Source organism: Hemitrygon akajei, chromosome 31 (assembly GCF_048418815.1).
Source record: "Hemitrygon akajei chromosome 31, sHemAka1.3, whole genome shotgun sequence".
NCBI classification, from domain to species: domain Eukaryota; kingdom Metazoa; phylum Chordata; class Chondrichthyes; order Myliobatiformes; family Dasyatidae; genus Hemitrygon; species Hemitrygon akajei.
This window is the reverse complement of record NC_133154.1, coordinates 9,382,856-9,401,087: the sequence shown is the minus strand read 5'-3', so window position 1 is coordinate 9,401,087 and position 18,232 is coordinate 9,382,856. Positions and strand designations below refer to the sequence as shown.

Genomic DNA, 18,232 nt, shown 5'->3' with positions numbered 1-18,232 from the left:
AATACCATCTCCAAAGGCTCTTTACTCAACACTTGTACATGCTTTCCAGCACAGATGAGTAGAGTTAGGATCAGCTGTTTGCTGTGTTCTTCATAGGGTGAAAGTTGCCATTGCTCAACTCTTCCAGCTTTTATGTGAAACACAGCTTTTGGAGTAATATGGCCCACAGAGGTGTAATCATGCTTCCACAAGCAGCATCAATAAAAGTGTGTGTCATTCAGACTGTCAACTCATTTGAGTAATGTTTACACTGTTAAATAAACTGTGTGTGGTGTTGGGCATGACCAGCAGAAAGAAGAAAAACAAGACTGATAGTTCTTAAAATCTCACTTTACAAATAATACCATTCTTGTTGTATCCTGTAGACACATTTGCAAAATTGGGTTGCCAACTGTCCAGTATTGTTTGTACAGGACAGTCTGTATCTGAAACAAATTCAATCACAGCATCTTTAGAAAGGAACAGGTGTTAAGACCATAAGATATAGGAGCAGAATTGGGCAATTTGGCCCTTGAGTCTGCTCTGCCATTTCATCATGGTTGATCTGTTTTCCCTCTTAGCCCCAACCTCTTGCTTTCTCCCCATATCCCTTCAAGCCCTGACTGATCAAGAATCTATCTTCAGTACCCAGTTCACTTGGATGCCCGTTGCATTAACAAAACCATTGAAAATACTGGGGAGGCGATGCTGACAATTTGAAGTAGGCATTGGATATCCAGTTGATGCCAAACAAGGTAAACTTGCCCAACATTAAAAAGCAGGGACCAGTCCTCACCTGGGCTGATCACTCACTGTCACTAACTGCAATGTTTTTGAAAAATATGGTATTTTAGTATTTTTTTCTGAATTTCCTTTTGACTTTAGTTAGATGTGTAACTCGTAGATTTGTGCTCAAAATTTCCCCTCCCCTTATTTCAGTTCATGCAGACCAGAATTTGACCATGAAGGAGGTTAGGTTGTACCTAGGATTCAGTGTAGCATGCCATGGTCCTGTCTGTGACCTGCCTCTAATAGCTGGAATACACCGCTAGCACGATAGTCAAGTTTGCTGATTATACATGGGGAGGTGGGGTGCACTCTTTTTAATAGTGAAGCAGGTTACAATGAATTACAGAGATATCTTGATGAGTTAGGGAGCTGGGCTGAGGAATGGCATATAGATTACAACTTGGACAAGAGTGAGGTGTTGCAGTTTGGGATAGTAAAGCCATGATAAGACTGGAATGAATGGCAATGCACTGGCCAAGTGACAAGACCAATTGCACAGTTTGTTGAGAGTGGCCGGGCAAGTACTCAAAGCGGTGATAAAGTTGTCTAGCACGCTAGCCTTCATCAAGCCGAGGAGTAGGTACACTATGTTGCAGTTACATAGATACATAGAAAACCTACAGCACAATACAGGCCCTTCGGTCCACAAAGTTGTGCCGAACATCCCTACCTTAGAAATTACTAGGCTTACCTATAGCCATCTATTTTACTAAGCTCCATGTACCTATCTAAAACCCTCTTAAAAGGCCCTTTTGTGTCTGCCTCCACCGCTGTTGCCGGCAGCCCATTCCAGATACTCACCACTCTGAGTAAAAAACTTACCCCTGACATCTCCTCTGTACCTTCTCCCCAGCACCTTAAACGTGTGTCCTCTTGTGGCAACCATTTCAGCCCTGGGAAAAAGCCTCTGATCATCTGATCAATGCCTCTCATCATCTGGTACACCTCTATCAAGTCACCTCTCATCCTCCGTCGCTCCAAGGAGAAAAGGCCAAGTTCACTCAACCTTTTCTCATAAGGCATGTTCCCCAATCCAGGCAACATCCTTGTAAATCTCCTCTGCATCCTTTCTATGGCTTCCACATCCTTCCTGTAGTGAGGCGACCAGTTATATAAGTCAATAGTGTGGCCACATTTGAAGTATTGTATTCGGTTATAGAAAAGATAGTCAAGCTGGAGATGGTGCAGAAGAGATTAATGAGATTGCTGCCTCGCTAGAGGGACTGAGTTATGGTTAGAGGTTGGCCACTCAGGATCTTTATTCCCTGGAGCACAGGAGAATAAGGTGTGACATTATAGAATTTTCTAAGCTCCCAGTGGCTTCGAATAAGGTCGACAATAATTGTTTTTGAGGAATTTGGATAGTTACCATGCAGAGGAGGGCTTGGAGGGTAACGGGCTTAGTACTGGCAGCCGGGACTCTCAGGGAGTTTGGTATGGTCAGCATGGACCAATTGGGCCGAAAGGCTTGTTCCCATTGTCGGTTACTGTGACTCTGATGGAAACACTTTCTTTTTGCCCATTCCATTATGAGCTTGCACTTTTGAAACTCTTCTGATATTTGTTGCAAGTGGAAGAATCCCAGCTTCTTTGTCTCCACATAGCTGAAAGCAATCATCCCAACACCATTCTAGTATTTTTTTCACCAAAGCAAGGTGCTGGGATCAGGATCTTCCATTTCTGCAGTAGAAGAGAAACTTGTAACAAAGGCAAGATTTTATACTGCTCTTAGATCTGGAGTTTACACAATTTTCATTTCTCTGTAAGCAGCCTTCTCAGCAGATGTCAATGTGTTAGATACTTGCATTATGTTCCTTGGCAAACAAATATACAGCTATGAAATAACCTCGTTCTGAAAGCTTAGTGGAATATAACCACCAGTTTTCTTTGTTTCTCTCTCTATTGTCACATAACAAAACAGTATTAATGATAGCAGTAGTTAGTTTGAGCATCGAAGGTTCCCACTGTAACAAGGCTAGCTTGATTTGTCAATTATACATTATACATTATCATGAACTCTACAAAAGCTTTTGGGTGTGGAGGAGGTGGAGGGTACATGGTGTTGGGTGTTAACTATTTAAATTTATCTCCAACAATTCAAGGTTAGCAGTTAACTCCTGCAACCCAACATTTATTGGCTGAATCCAGTGAGCTTCTAATTACATTTTCCATGTGTTTTTGTTAAGCAAAGGCCATTTAAAGCAGGTTTATGTTGAATTTGTTGATGAGATCTTGTACATCTTGTGTCAGATTTTGTTACATATTATAGCATTGTTAAATTAATGGCCTCTTGCATGATTTCAGTCAATTGCACATTTTGGAAGCTTAAAACATTATGAAGAGTGATCTAAAAGGGATAATTGAGGTGAAAGCGAAGCAATTAGAAGCTGCCAATTTGGTCAATTATAATTTAGTGAGATACTTTTAAAAAAAACCCTAAATCTAATAAATTCTGAATTCTGGACTGTTGCATATTTGAGTGCAGCTAATATATAGCTCTGGCCCCTAAAGTTAAGTTGTAGTTGCTGTGTTAGATCATTAGCAAGCCTTCCATTCTGCAGAAAGTTGACCATGCAATAAAATAGAGTTAAATTCATGTAACACAGATGCACAGGTGGTGACTAAATAAAGTATGTATTATTTTTGACCCCTGGAGCTTTATATTTGTTTTGACAGTCTTGGGATTTCATTCTTTTTCCGAAATGACAATGATCTTGTGTTCCTGAGCAGGTTGAGATCATGCTGCGCCATTCTACTTCCATCTGAATGAGCAGACAGTAGATCAGGGGTGGCCAACCTTTTACATTCTACGTGTCATTTTTTTCACGCACGAATTCAGATGCGCTACTCTTGATGTACAACTCTTGTACACCCATTCAATTCTCGTAAAAATGTTAATATAGACATATTTAGCATTTTTGCATGATATATTGATGTAATATAAAAACAAGATAAATGTTACTTAATGAGACTTTTAACAAATATATTTTGTCTTCTTTTGATTTCTTCCTTTTTCTTAATCACATATTCTTTCCGTAACTCAGACCCAAGCACTAGCTTCAGTCTTCCTTTGATTTCAGTCTGATGTTGTGTTTTATAGTGTCTATTAAGATCATGTCTTCTATTATGTGAGAAAGTGTTTTCACAAACAATGCTCAATGGTTTTCCTGACGGACCCGCTATAAGTAAGAACACATTTTCCCTCTGTTCATTGAATTTGCACTTACTATCACTTTCTGCTTTTCTTTTGCACTGTGATGGGTAACTGCATGTAAAAGCAAGGCTTAGTTTTCGAAAAAGTACAGAACTGCAAATGTTCACAAAGGATGAACAAAGCACAACTCCGTAGCACACAAGTGTCAATTGTAAACTGACTGGCAAAAACTTGCGATGCACCGCTGGTGCAGGTGCTTGGTGCCTCAGGATGAGACAAGTACCAAACGTGTATTGAACAGTTATGGAACGACTGCAGAACAAAAGTCCTCCTTTCCTAGTTTGACTCATTGAACATTTTTTAAATTGAAAACAGATTAATGTGAAAGAAGACCATTGGCCAAAAGATGTGCACGAAATAATAAAATTGCTAAAAAAATAATTAAGTTTTAGATTTATTTTCAGTAAAACACATTTCTAGCTCTAAGCTACTTGAATTCCTATTATAGATTTTTCTACAAATCGGTTTTTGGTTAATACTTTTTGCATGAGTAGGCTTACTTTTTTATTATTATCACTGGGGTGCAGTGCGCCACTTCTGATCATCCAATGTGCCACTGTTGGCGCATGCGCCATAGGTTGGCCATCCCTGCGGTAGATAATTTTCCATTCATAACTTATTGATGATTATTATTCTTGTCCACGTATAGCCTATTGGAATCTCTGTTATTCTCCCCATCACCAGGAGTATACCCAAACATTGCTTTTTAATGGTGATGTTTAGTGCAAGCTATCTTACAGACCAAATCTGGATAGAAAATTAGGTTGTTCATCCACCGTTTGACTTGAATGTGCCTGTTGCTGAACACTTTTATTAAAGAATATTTCACTTTGACCTGCTACAATAACTCTCAACTAATTCCCCTTCTTGTTATGCAAAATGACTCTGCTTAACTGATAATGCATGTTTCTTTAGTATAGTTAATTTTTATTGATTGCCTTTAGTTATCGCATTCTCAACAACCAATTCAAAAGACTGTTATCCGCACCATTTGATTTTAGGCTCAATCCAGATCCCTCTTATCTTTATGATTATTCAACAAGTTGTCTACATAATTGGAACCTATTGTCCTGTGTTAGCATCATTGTGAATTTATGCTACACCTTTTCTGTTGTTTAGAAAATGCCCTTTTTTTGTTTCGGGCATGCGTATAGTGGTAGGGTTAAGTAATACCAGCTTAAAATAAACCCTTACAAACAATAATTCTTGATGCTTCTTGCTGCATAAATACATGCAGCGTTAAGTGATTCAGATGTCTGTGTTAATCTTTGGTAGTTTTGTTTTTCGTTTTCCTTAAGAGTTCATTTTAGGCAAATAGATTTGATGTCGTTACCTGCTCCAGTTCAGTGATTGACTTTGACAACAGGTGTTTAGTTGTAGCAACTGAATGTGGTTAAGTTGTGAACCAAGATCTGTTTGTGTAAAAGTAAAAGATAAAATTTTTGCTGAAAGAGCCTCGGGCACAACACAGCAAGGTTTAAAAATATCTTGGGTTTTATTGGATCTGGGCATTTAGGTAAGTAAATCTGGACTTTCATAATTTGTTAATATGATCAGATTCAAGTGATTGTGTGCTTAAATAGAATATTTTAGCTGAATTAATAATGACTGAGAGCCAGGTTGTGGGAAACCCCTGAGGATGAAAAAAACGTTAAGTTTAAATTAAATATAATTACCAGATTTCTGCAGTCCAAATGAAGTTTATTTGCGTAGAACTAAAAATTAGCAGCAACTTAAACCAAAATTCTTGGTGCTAGAAATTTTTGAAAAAATGCTAGAATTCCTCAGTGAATCGGTCAGCATTGGTTGAAAGAACCACTTGGAGCTGATGACCTTTCATTAGACTATATTTACCATTCCATTGGATTCACGTGGACTTGTATGTGCTTTCTACAATAGCCACTTCCACCTCTCATCTACTTTAGTGAGAGCACTCTTGCCAAACATCGGGATTGTGCAACTGGCCCTCAAGTTTAGCAATGCACTAAATCAAACCCAGTGACATCATTGGTGTTGACCCTGCCAGTAGCTGGTATTATACATTGTCTGAATGTTGGAATGGCAACTCCTTAAAATGAGGTCAGAAGCACTCTCTATTGAATAAAGTTCTGTTCCATTACAGTTAATTTAAAATTACTGTTCTACCCTGTTGAGCAGGTAACCATGTTTTCTAATTCTATCACGAACATAAATTGTGAGTACTCAGGAAATGGTAACTTGTTTTATTTCTAGTAACTGTTTTTAGGAGTATTGTATTATGATGGCTACCGTATGATATTTTATGACTTTTGTTGCTGCTCAGCACTATCCCTTGGAGGCTGATTGAAGATGTATGTAAGCCTCAATAGTAATAGCAATATAGGTAGCCTGTTAGATACTGGTAATTTGGAAGCAGGATCTTGCTGATGGTGTGAATTCATGACTTTGAACTGACCAACACTTCTTTTTCTGTGTTTCAGGTTACAGAACAAAAAACCAAAGGTGAGAAATTTCTTGTTTTGAAAGCAAAATTCAAAGAATTTATTCTTATTGTGTTCACTTCATGTAGATCTGCACACACACAGATGATCACAAGCAAAAATAATTCATTCAGCAATATCTATACTCTAGGATGAATAAACGATTCAGGATTACTGTGTGATTTAAGCTCACCTGTGACTTGCTTTTCTCCTTCCTTTCTATTTTCCAGCTTGGTTCATATAGATTTAAGTGTCTGTGATAGTATGTTTCTAAGACTATAAATCTCACTGAAGGTTGGAAAATTGCTTGCACTAAAACTCAAAAGTTTATTTTGTGATTTATTTGTTGCCTGAATCAACCAACTTGGATTACTGGGTTTTACCCATTCAGAAATGCATATTAAATAAAAAAAAACTAAGTTTGCTCTAGGAGCTGAAACTTCAAATAATATTGATGCTGTATGAGTGGAAGCTATAGCTGTACTCTTCTCAACTGAAGCTGTTTGGAAAGGTTGCTTGTCCATTTACTGTCTTCAGTATACTTTTGCTCTGGGTTGTATCTATGAGATACCTTTTAAGAAAACTCACTCCAACATTACTATTACTGCAAGATCCTGCAAGAGTGTTTTGGCTTTGATACAGTAAAAGCTTCAGAGCCCACAAGTGGTGAGTAATACTTGGCAAGATCATACCACTGGTGAAAACCATTGCAAAGTTCTTCACAAAGAAATATATTTTTTCAGTGCTCTCAAATACGCCTGTAACTGGGAGACATTCAGCTTCCAGTAGCTCAGTGACATGGCTGTTTTCCATGAGTGTCATACAAGTGTGGTGTCAGTCTTTTCTATTTTGGAAGACATCCTCTTTCTGCTTTAATTTTTTGAATATGTATTCCTCAGGTGCATTAAAGAGTCCAGCTTAAGTTAGTAGATTCTCCATCTCTATAGATCACTACTGCCTAGATATATAGTGGGACCCTGACTAGTAAGATCCCTAAACCATGTGCTACCTTAGATTACTTGTATCAGGATCAAGAGAGTTGAAACCTTGGTGTTCTGATCCGTACTGTGTAATGTTTCATTATCCATGGTTTCGGCTTATTGGAGCTTCCAGCAATTTATTTAGGTGCCTTCTATTTTAACATTTTGCAAAACAACAATTACCACTTTAGGGAAGCTGGGAAAACGTTGCAAATAGCCCTCTATTTCAAAGAAAATATTTGGGAAGAATTACGTTTATAATTTGCATATTTCTGATAGTTTTCCAAGATGTTGAATGTGATGAAGGAATTTAACAAGATAGGAAGTCTAATGCCCTCACAATGCATTGTGTTTAACTCTCTATGCAGGGAGTTAAACACATTCTCAAAAATCACCTGAGCCGGAAACTTACTTCAGGGTTCTCAATGAGAAAACTTTAGTTAAACTGCAGAAAATTAAGTAAAACACATATTAGATTCAATATAGAATCATCGCATGGCTGAATATACTAATATTATCAATTATTTTCACGATCAGCATTAAACAAGATAATACACACACCCAATGTCCTATGGCTATGCCATGGTCTAGAACGAAATCATGGCATAATGATAGCTTAATAGCAATGAACAATAAACAAAGTACTTCGAAGTAGATCTGCTAAATGTTTACCAATATTAAGAAAACTTAAGACTCACAGGCATTGCTGTTTCAAGAGCAAATAAAAAGTGACTGGAGATGGATGTCTTTCCACCGTGTTTGTTCCAAGTGGAAATCCAAATTAACTGTGCAAGAAATAGTTTATATTTTTTTAAAAAGCTTACGAACAAGAAGTGATTGTTTGTGCAAAACAAACTGTGGACAAAACAAACAGCGCCTCCAGAGCAGAACACTTTCTGTCTGACATCTGTGGTGTCAGGTGCCAAACTTAACTACTGAAATTAAAAGTCAAATGATCATTTCATGAAGTATTTGGCAAAAGAATGGACAGCCTCAAAGACCAGTCTTGGAACAGTCTTACTGCAATCCTTAAATATTTTTGCTTCAAAATGTCCTTGATGACATATTTGCTTGCGGTCATGTTGGATGAGCAGGTTGGTGACATGGCACTGACCCAGAATAATGATTGTGTCAGGTATCTCTGAAGTGAGTTGTGCTTTCTTAATATGTCCTCCAACTTGCTGTAGTCCCTCAGAGTCAATAAAGTGACAGAGTTCATGAAGGTAACTTTGGATTAGGAAAGGTTCCTGCTTTGTGATGCATTGCACATCCTCTACATTCACCTGCCTTTGAACAACAAGGAGGATTCTGATCTTTGCCCGATTTGGTTGCTCTTAAGGTGTGCCACACTGCAAAGGCTGTCATTGGCTATTCCTAAATCTTCTCTTCCAAATAGATACTACTCTCACAGAGTTTAAAATGACTTTGATGCCCATTCTCCAGGATATTAGTCTTAAATGCACTGACAGTGGGCTGATGAGTACCATCGAGGCAGATTTTACTCACTGTGACTGAACCCTTGTCCAGTTATTGGACAAAAGGTGCACTGTGCTGACTGTTGTGCTGTTCACATACCTTATGTGTATGGTTGGTGTCTGTGCCAGGCAACAGGAGAATTTCAACAGAAGAGTCACATAGGGGTGATATTGTCAGCTATATCATTAAGATGTGAACAATCGGGTGCCACTTTAGGAGTTAGGATTTCATCCTTGTTTTCGGGATTATGATCACAGTCAATGAGAGTTGGCAGGGGTAAGCTCCTATTGACTCTGGGTCAACTCTACTGGTTCTGCTTCTGGTAACTTCTGATATCCTGGAATGTGTCTTTAGAGTGTCCTGAGGAAGTAGCTACATCTGCTGGATGCTCAGCTGGCTTCCTGCCATGCTCCACTGCAGGTGTGCTAGAATCAGCAGTAGCCCAAGGTGCTAGCCCTGAATTTACAGCTGTCTAATTCTGAGTTGTCGATAGGTTCTTGGCTCAGTTTCCTGGAATGATGCTTTGCTGCACTGTGTCCATCTGTGTTCTGAAATATATTGTTGCTGCTTCTCCAATGCTACCCTCCCCAGTTACTCCCACTTATCCAGATGACTGTCTGGTCCAGTTTGGATTGACACTGCCTCAGGGCTTCTCCATTCTGTCTCAGCATCTCATTCAAACTATTGTCCAATGGTGGTTTATCACTACCGTCTGGTGTAGCGAGTGAGAGCTGTGCAAAAAGGTTCTGTGGTAGCTTCTGTTGAAAGGTGAGCCACGTGATCATCGTGAAGATGCAATTGATGTGCCACATTCTGACCTGACCTCCAGGGCTTGGTTGATTGAAGTTGTTGGGGTCAGAAACTGACATTGTAACATAAGCTGTTCAGACCTGTCTCCAATCCGCAGCGATGCCTTTGAAGATGAGTTATCTTTTCACTCTATTGCCCTCGCTGTGTTGCACACAAAGCTAGGACTGGAGTTAAAAATTCCAAAATTTTCAAAATTCACTTGAGCTGGAAGTTTCTTCAGTTTTTAATGAGAAAGCACTTTGAAAAGCTGTTGCTTTTTCAAGGGCAAATAAAGAGTGGATGGAGACGGATGTCCTTCTACTGCTTCATGTTGAAATCTGAATTAACCCGCACAGGAAATGTGGAAAAAAAAACAGCTTATGAATAGGAAGTGATGTTTGTTCAAAGCAAACAGTGCCTCTAGAGGCAGAGCAGGAAGGAAACACTCCCTTTCCTCAAAAGGGAAATCTAATGTAAGTGAATGTTCCTTAGCATTTGAGACAAGCTGGTTCAAAGCTATTCCAGACAAAGCAGCATTGTGCAAAGTGAGGTGCTAGAGTAGAGTGTACTGTCTCAAAAGGCCATAAAGACTGACTCATTTAAAAGATGTTACTTCAAGCAAAAGGATTAAGGCAAGCGAGGAAAGATACAGTAGGTTAAATGGCAAGTCAGACCTGATGGACTAAATGGTGTTGTGCAAGTCTGCATTATGCTCTGTATTCTATGTAATGGATTTGAATGTTTTTTGCATCTGAGTCTCATGGCAGTGTGGGCAAAGTCTTTGCAAGAACAAAAATGTTTTTCAAATCTTGATACTGCTTTATCATAAAATGCCTTGATGCAGTTCTGGCAGAGCACACACATCTTCAATTAATTGAAAAACAGAGCGATCCATAACACCCCATCCCTTTGTGACTGCTGGAAATCTGAAAGATAACCAGAACTGTACTGAAGTTCCTTCATCTGAAGGGCTCTATAATACAAGCCTCTTAGTTGGAATTTTTTTGCTCCACTTTTCCTGTAGAACTTCTATGTTTTCTTTCATCCGTGTTGGGAACCTTTTATAGATTTTTATTTGTGATTCCTACCCTGATACAAACTTCAGAGTAAATCTATTAATCAAAGTACATTCATGTCACCATATATAACCCTGAGATTCATTTTCTTGCAGACATAATAAATCCAAGAACCATAATATAATCAATGAAATACTGTACCCATTAGGGTAGACAAACACCAGGGGTCTTTTTTACAAAAGTGTCTTTTTTTACACCCGTGTGCAAAAGACAGCAAACTGCAAATACAAAAGACAAAAAAAGCAATATCAAGAACATGAGATAAATAGTCCTTGAAAAACGAATCCATAGGTTGTGGGAACAGTTTATTGATGGGATGTATTAAGTTATCCCCACTGTTTCAAGAGCCTGATGGTTGAGGAGAAATAACTGTTCCTGAACCTGGTAGTTTTATGTTTTGAAGCTCCTGTGCCACCTTTCTAATGGCAGCAGCGAGAAGAGACATCGCTGTTACATGGTAGTTTCTGCTTAAAGCTGTATTCTGTAATCCTTTTCCTCCTTGTGAGTTCTGTAGAACCTAAAATCCAGTGGCTCTATTTAGATATCCTTATGTAACTGTTGCTATATGAGGGAATTCAAGTTTTCTTTCCAATTTCCTGTCCTTAATGCAATTGTCTGGTTCAAAGTCAAATATTTTAACCTCATAAATTTCTCTTCAAGTTCAGGGGATCCCAACCTGGGGTTCACAGAACCTTTGCGTAATGGTATTAGTCCATGGCATGTAAAGGGTGGGGAACCCCAATAGATTTTTTTCCCTCTGGTATTTTTCCACCATTCAGGTACTTCATCTCATTTAATGGTCCTTGTTTCCATTTGGGCATCCTCTGGAATACAGGTCTTGATGGCAGAAAAGGAGAAACAAAGACATTGGATAAAGAATAATCTTTGTGCTGATGTTACAGAGCTCCTTGAGGCTGATTATGGGTAGTAATAATTAAAGGCTGAGGAGCTGATCTCCAGCTACTTTTGGTAATGAGAGAGAAAATGGAACAGGTTAGGAGTAGGATATTTAATCCTTTAGGGCTACTTCGTTGTTTGGTAAGCTTGTGGCTAATTCTCTGCTGAAACTACAAAGAAGAGCTTGGAGATAGAGGGAATTGGTGGAAATCTTTGGAAATGTCTGGCTGCAACAGAAATAGAAGCTGGAGATATTTGACTACTTGGAGGCATCATAGATCTATTTGTTTCTCTGCCTTACTGCTTGGGTGATATCAGCACTCCAGATTTAAACACACATTCTGCAGTCCTGTGGGGTATGGAGAGGTGTGAGGAAATCACTTATAGGCTTTCCTCCATGTAAGGCCTGTTGATAACTGGACTTGTACTGTTAGTCTCAGATGGATCCCATTTTCATCTTTCTGGCTCTATTCCATAAATTATTTGTGCATATAACTCATGTAAGTCTCTTCTCAGTTAGCAATTTCTGAAATTATTTTCCTCTGAACTTCAAAAAACAAATTAGTATTTTGTATTTAGTATTCAACAAATTTGCCTTGCATTAATGTGTTCTCTATAAACTTAAGTGCGTATGAAGTAATTGCTGAAAGATATTATAAACATCAGTGGAACCTTGCATTCTGTATTTGGATATACCTGAGTTTCTGCTGGCTAATTGTTCTCTAACCACTTTTTCCCCTAGTGCCCGAAGCGACGAAGCCAAGCCTAAGCCAGCCTCCAACTGCCACCTCAGTTGGCAGTGTTCCAACACCAGCCGGCAACGGTGGTAACAATGCCAAAAGGGCGGTGGCCACCAACGGCCAGCCACAGAACGCCGCCCGCTATCTGCCCCGTGAGGTGCCTCCTCGATTTCGCCAGCAAGAGCACAAAGTGTTACTAAAACGTGGTCAGCCCCCTCCGCCTTCCTGTGGACTTCTTGGAGGTGGGGCGGGGCCTCCTGGGTTGCCAGGATCAAACCCTGGCACTGCACAACCCAACGGTCCACTGCAGCACGGCAGTACACCAGTGGGTAAGTAGATGCAGTTTTCAGCTTCTGAGGTTTTATGGGAAAATGCAAAAGCAATGATGGCACTGAGAAAATGGTGAACCTTGGATTTCTCATCCAGGTTGTTGCTTCACTGATTTTGCATGAGTTGCACTGTAAAACTTTGTTTAATACCAGCTAATGCCCATCAGGGGACTTGATACTCTTCTGAGACAAGGTCATGCCACAAAGCAGAGTATAGTCCCTGTGTGAATGCCATTGGCACAATACACAAGTTCCTTCTTCACTCTGAACAATTTCTGATTTTAGTACCAATTTATGGAAGCACTGGATAGAAACCAGGATATTTATCACTAACACAGGACAGACTATGAGTATAGACCAGCCTTGATGCTTACTGCCTGCCGATGGAAAGTATTAAAAATCAAAGTCATAGTAGCTCATCCATAACAGTGTGAAGCATGCTGCTACCACTGTTAAGTATTCTCCTCTCCTGGGGTGGTTCTCTGTGTTCGTTTTCAAGGGCCAGGGAATCATTGATATTTTCTCAGTTGTCTATCTTTTAAACAGTTCATTACAATGGACAATTGATGTGCTACTTAATTTGGTTGCCAGCATGAAACTTCATCAAAGCCACTGAATAGTTAGTAATACGGGGAAGCAAATTAAATTGTAATCAAGACTGAGAAACCCGTTGGACCCAATCAAAGAGCTTGGTTGGATCTTCTGACAAGACATCGGGGAAGAGAGGAACCATCTAACACTGCTGCTCCTGAATGGAACAAGCAGCAAGTTGTCTGGCTGCTGAGACACTACATCTACTGGTTCTTCCTTCATCCCAGAAATGGGGAGAGCTGGGATCAGCTCATTTTCCATAAGCTAAATATCTTATCTGAATTATGTAGCCTGTTTAGTTCAGTACTCTTCATGACACTACTCTTCTCTAGCTTCTCTATTCTAAGAATTGCAATTTTAAAAAAACAAGTTGGGCAAGTATTATATTTCCCCATTTATCATTTCTGTTTGTTAAATTGGGTTTTGTAGATCTTTATTCACTTTGACAGAAATATAGCAAACACCATTTTACACTGGTTAACCTCATTTAAATGATGTGACCAGATCTGATCTAGAGTCTTTGAGAACCCAATTGGACAAATTGATTATAACTAAATTCAAATATTCATGCCCTAGCCTTTACTGAGGGAACAGGAATCAAATTTTATGATTGCTGTGGCCACATTTCTTCATTTGATATAGCAAGATATCAAAGATTTGTTAATGGAATCAATGTTCTGGACATTCGCAGTTGGATCAGAGTTCAGTTGGCCATACCCCTTGATAATGCTTAAAATTTAATGGGTATTTGTCTCACGATGGTTCTTGGCAACCAAGATTTATTCTCGATTATTCACTTTTTTTTTTAGCATGCTTCAAGATGGTTTCAGGTTTCTTGAATTTATTGTATTCAACTCGGATGTGAAAGCTCTCGTTGTTAATTTTTCCTTCTGTTTTCTTTTCAAAGACTAAAACATTAATTTTTGGTTGGTGTTGGTCGATGGCCTTTTTTATCTTTGTTCCCTGCTTTTTAATTATCCTGGAAGTATATTTTGTCAGTGTCAATTATGTTGATAATAATTTTGAAACACTTAATTCAATTAGATATTTACATTTTTCTCATTTGATATTTCAGGTGGTAGTTACATGTTTTGTTTTCTTTTGTAGACACAAACCCTGGGGGTGCTGGTTCAAATTATGCAAATTCTCCTTGGGGTTCTGGATCATCCAGCACTGACCTCAACCACGGCTGGGATAAGTTAATCGTAGACGGGTCTGATATGGAGGCTTGGCCTTGCATCACAGGCAGAGACTCTGAGTCGGCTTCGGAACACATAGATAACGAAGGTGCCTCAAACCTTGGCTCTGAGAAGAGCCAGCCACCTGGAAGTGGCGCTGCCAGGAGTTGCAAAGGAGCTGCAAACCAGTTCGCTGCTGGGGGCGGAAAGAATGAATGTAAAATGGGGGCCTGGAACATGGGCCTTGTGCCTAAACCCAGTCACGCATCTTCCATCTCTTCGGAGAGCAAAGACGGACTTAACAATTGGAAAAACTTGAGCAGCCCCGATGGAGCTGGCCTTGGGTTGACCTTGAACCCAAACATCAACCCATCGGCCTGGCCAGTATTGGGCCAGGAGGGCACTTCTGGAAAAGGGACTTTGGAGACGGACATTTCGAGCTCCAGTGCACAACTTAGTGCAGTAGGTCAAAGCCCTAGGGATCAGGATGGTACTTCTACAAGCGCCTGGGCAAAACAGTCTAAAACGGAAAATGCGGGTGTTACATGGAATGCTTCTGTTGGAGAACAGCCTCAATTTCAAGCTCTTAACACTGATGGACCAAATAATGGCGACACTAACTCTTTGAATGCAAGCTCACAGAGCACCGGGAACCCTTTACAAAATAAGGGAGTGTCTGAAACAACAGGGAATGGGACCTGGAATATGCCCTTAGGAATGGGTTTGGGAAACCCCTTGGTTTTGAATCAATCTGTGAGCACTGAAGCCTCATCCGAAGGCAGTATTAGAGGAACTATGGAGGGACGGGCAGCTGGGGGTACTTGGAATACAGTTTGGGGGTCTTCTGGAACTGATTCCATTTCTGGACAAAATGGTACAGGAGCTGATGGCAATAATGGACGCAGTGGTGATGATGCAGCAAAGAATGGCTCTGGTGTGAAACAATTACTTGTGAATAGATCAAGAACTGAATCGTGGGACAATAATGGTGGATCCTGGGACCCTGAGACACAAGACCCCAACAAAGCAAAAAACTGGGGTAAAGGGAACAGAACAGCATCTGGTAGTGCTCAGGGTTTGTGGGGTCAACAGCCAGGGACTGATAATCAGTCAGAAGGAGATTGGGTTGGCTCTGCTAATGAACAGAATTGTGGCACAGGCGGATGGGACAATCACAGGGTAAATCCCCTCCCAGAAAACCAAGGAGAGAATGCCCAAATTTCCAACTGGGCAAAAGCCTCTAGTTCCACTGGGAGTGACTCTGGTAGTCGAAGCAACAACAAAAAGGGGGGCTCTGACAACCACCCAGGAGGACGGCGCTCAAACAAGGCTGATCATCCTGACCAAGAGGAAGTATTACAAACTGTAATGAACAGGGCTGATCTAGACCCAAGAGTGCTGTCAAATACTGGGTGGGGCCAAACTCAGATAAAGCAGAACACAATTTGGGATGTCCAGGAGTCACCCAGGAATGAGAGGCGCACAGACAAAGGAACTGAAGGGTGGGAGAGCACTGCCACTCAGAGCTCTAACTCAGGGGGCTGGGGCGAAGGGCCCAGTCAAACCAGTCACTGCACCTCTGGGTGGGGAGATGCTCCGCAGTCTTCAAACATCGAGTGGAAGGATTCAAAGACTCCAAGTGGATGGGTGGACCCAAAGAGCAGTCAAGGTTGGGGAGGTGGAACAACAGAAGAAAAAGCACCATCTTGGAATGATGGGCCTAGAATCAAGGAACCAGGTTGGGGAGCAAGACAGCAACAGACTCAAGGATGGCCGGCCAATAATGGCTGGGGTGATGGAAGTGGGCAACCAGCTGAACAACCAAAATCAGGCGGCTGGGACAGTTCAAACCCGAGATGGGGTGAGAGTGGCCGTGGTGATGTAGGATCTTGGGGAGGTGGTAGTAGTTCCAATCCTAATCAAAGAGGTGGGTGGGAGGACCCCCCAAGACACCAGGGATGGGGTGAGCCATCCAAAGCAACCACTTCTAACTGGAGCAAACAGCAGGATGTGTCTGGTTCTTGGGGCACTGCCTCCAATAGTAACCGACAGTCAGCACCAGGTTGGGGCTCAGCGCCTGTGCCCATGCCTTCTTCTGCTGTCCCACCTGCAACCATCCCAACTTTGCCAAAGGAGGAAGAACCTACTGGATGGGAAGAGCCTTCACCTCAGTCCATCTCCCGAAAGATGGAGATTGATGACGGCACCTCAGCCTGGGGTGATCCCAACAGCTACAACTATAAGAATGTGAATCTGTGGGACAAAAACTCTCAAAATGAGAGCTCTGGAAGTGGGCCGTTGCCTCGTGAGCAGAATGCATCAAATGCAGTTACAGGACGTGGTTCCACATCAAGTTCTGGTAGGATATTACTTATATATTCTTTCACTTTTTGCATCCAAATGTTGAAAGTTGTTAATTTGTATCAGATGTTATGTGGCACATCACTTTCTGCAATTGGGGGGCATTTAATATACTCTCTACATTCATGGCCATCCTAATAAAGGTTAAACTTTGAGTCAGTGCAGCATTGTTTCACCTGATTCCTCTGGAGGAGTTGTTAAATGTGTTAAATGAGGAATGATTGATCTAGAGTTACTGGAGTAGTTTTGTAGAGTATGAGGTGATTCCATTGAGACGTTCAATGTGATGAGGGGTATTGACAGGGTGATGCTAAGAAATTGTTTTCCTGTGGCTAGAGCGTCTAGCAATAGAGTGAATATCCCAGGATAATTAATTTAGAATTTAGAGATGAGGATGTTTCTTTGAGAGTTATGAGTCTTACGAGTAAGTGGACGAGTAGTGAGGCCTTAGGGGCTATGTCACCTATACCTGTTCTTTGCATTTTTATTATACTTTGCTTTTGCAACAAAAAGAGGAGCTAAGTCACTTGTTCTGGTGGATAAACTGAGTCTTAAATTGCAGCATTAAGTTTTACAGATGAATCATGTTATTTTGACTGGGAAATGATTAGGTTAATGTTTCTAAGTTGATCCTTATCTGGGGGAATTGCCTTTGTGCAGAGATAAAAGTCTTGTTTGCCTTTGCCTGTGAATGCTAGTACTTGGTGTCTAGGCTTGAACACATAGCAAGGTGAACAGTGAGGCGTAGAGCTTCCAGCGAACTATATATCAAGTTTAAAATAGGGACCAAACAGAATGCTCTTCCATTGAATGTTAGGATTTAATATTCCTTATCTTTGTAGAGTTAAGTTCCAAACATCATTATCTGATAATATAAATCTTGAGAAATGATAATGTACTGAGATGGTAAATGACAGTTCTAATTAAAATCTTTATTATTTGTATGGACTTCAAAATTTTGGGTTCAGAGCTCACTATTACAGCGAATTCTCGGATTCTGGGCTGATCCATGTGCAACTAAACCTTGTTGACTGGGGAAATTCCAGACTTGGGAATTTCATATTGGCATAACCCTTGGGCCAGCAGGACGAAAAAACTGCCATCATAATCTGGTCTCCATGATGCTCTATTTTAAATAGAAGTTTAGAGAAGGACAGTGCACTCTAAGACAAAAATGATTTACTTTTTTTGGAATGGTTGTGTTTTGTGAGCTAAGACTGGAGTGCATTACTGTCTTTTTTTAAAAAAAGTATTTGCGTGCCAGCTTTATTGCTGCAGTGAAATGTTAGTCAATTATGGGGTCTGTCTTTCTGTAAATTATTTTGGCTACGGCCAAGTAGACAGAGTCAATTTTGGGTCCCGTGAAAGTGGGCG

At 40.5% G+C, this 18,232-nt stretch overlaps 1 protein-coding gene across 3 annotated transcripts in view; it reads left to right on the top strand.

The window, feature by feature from the left end:
• The window catches only part of LOC140719497 (trinucleotide repeat-containing gene 6B protein-like), a 196,813-nt gene that overhangs the window by 135,142 nt on the left and 43,439 nt on the right, over window positions 1-18,232 (top strand). For all 3 annotated transcript variants that reach the window (XM_073034215.1, XM_073034214.1, XM_073034216.1), the window contains 3 exons: window positions 6,442-6,463; window positions 12,402-12,728; window positions 14,427-16,856. In XM_073034215.1, the coding sequence (XP_072890316.1) occupies window positions 6,442-6,463; window positions 12,402-12,728; window positions 14,427-16,856 (2,779 nt within the window). The remainder of the gene's footprint in view (window positions 1-6,441; window positions 6,464-12,401; window positions 12,729-14,426; window positions 16,857-18,232) is intronic.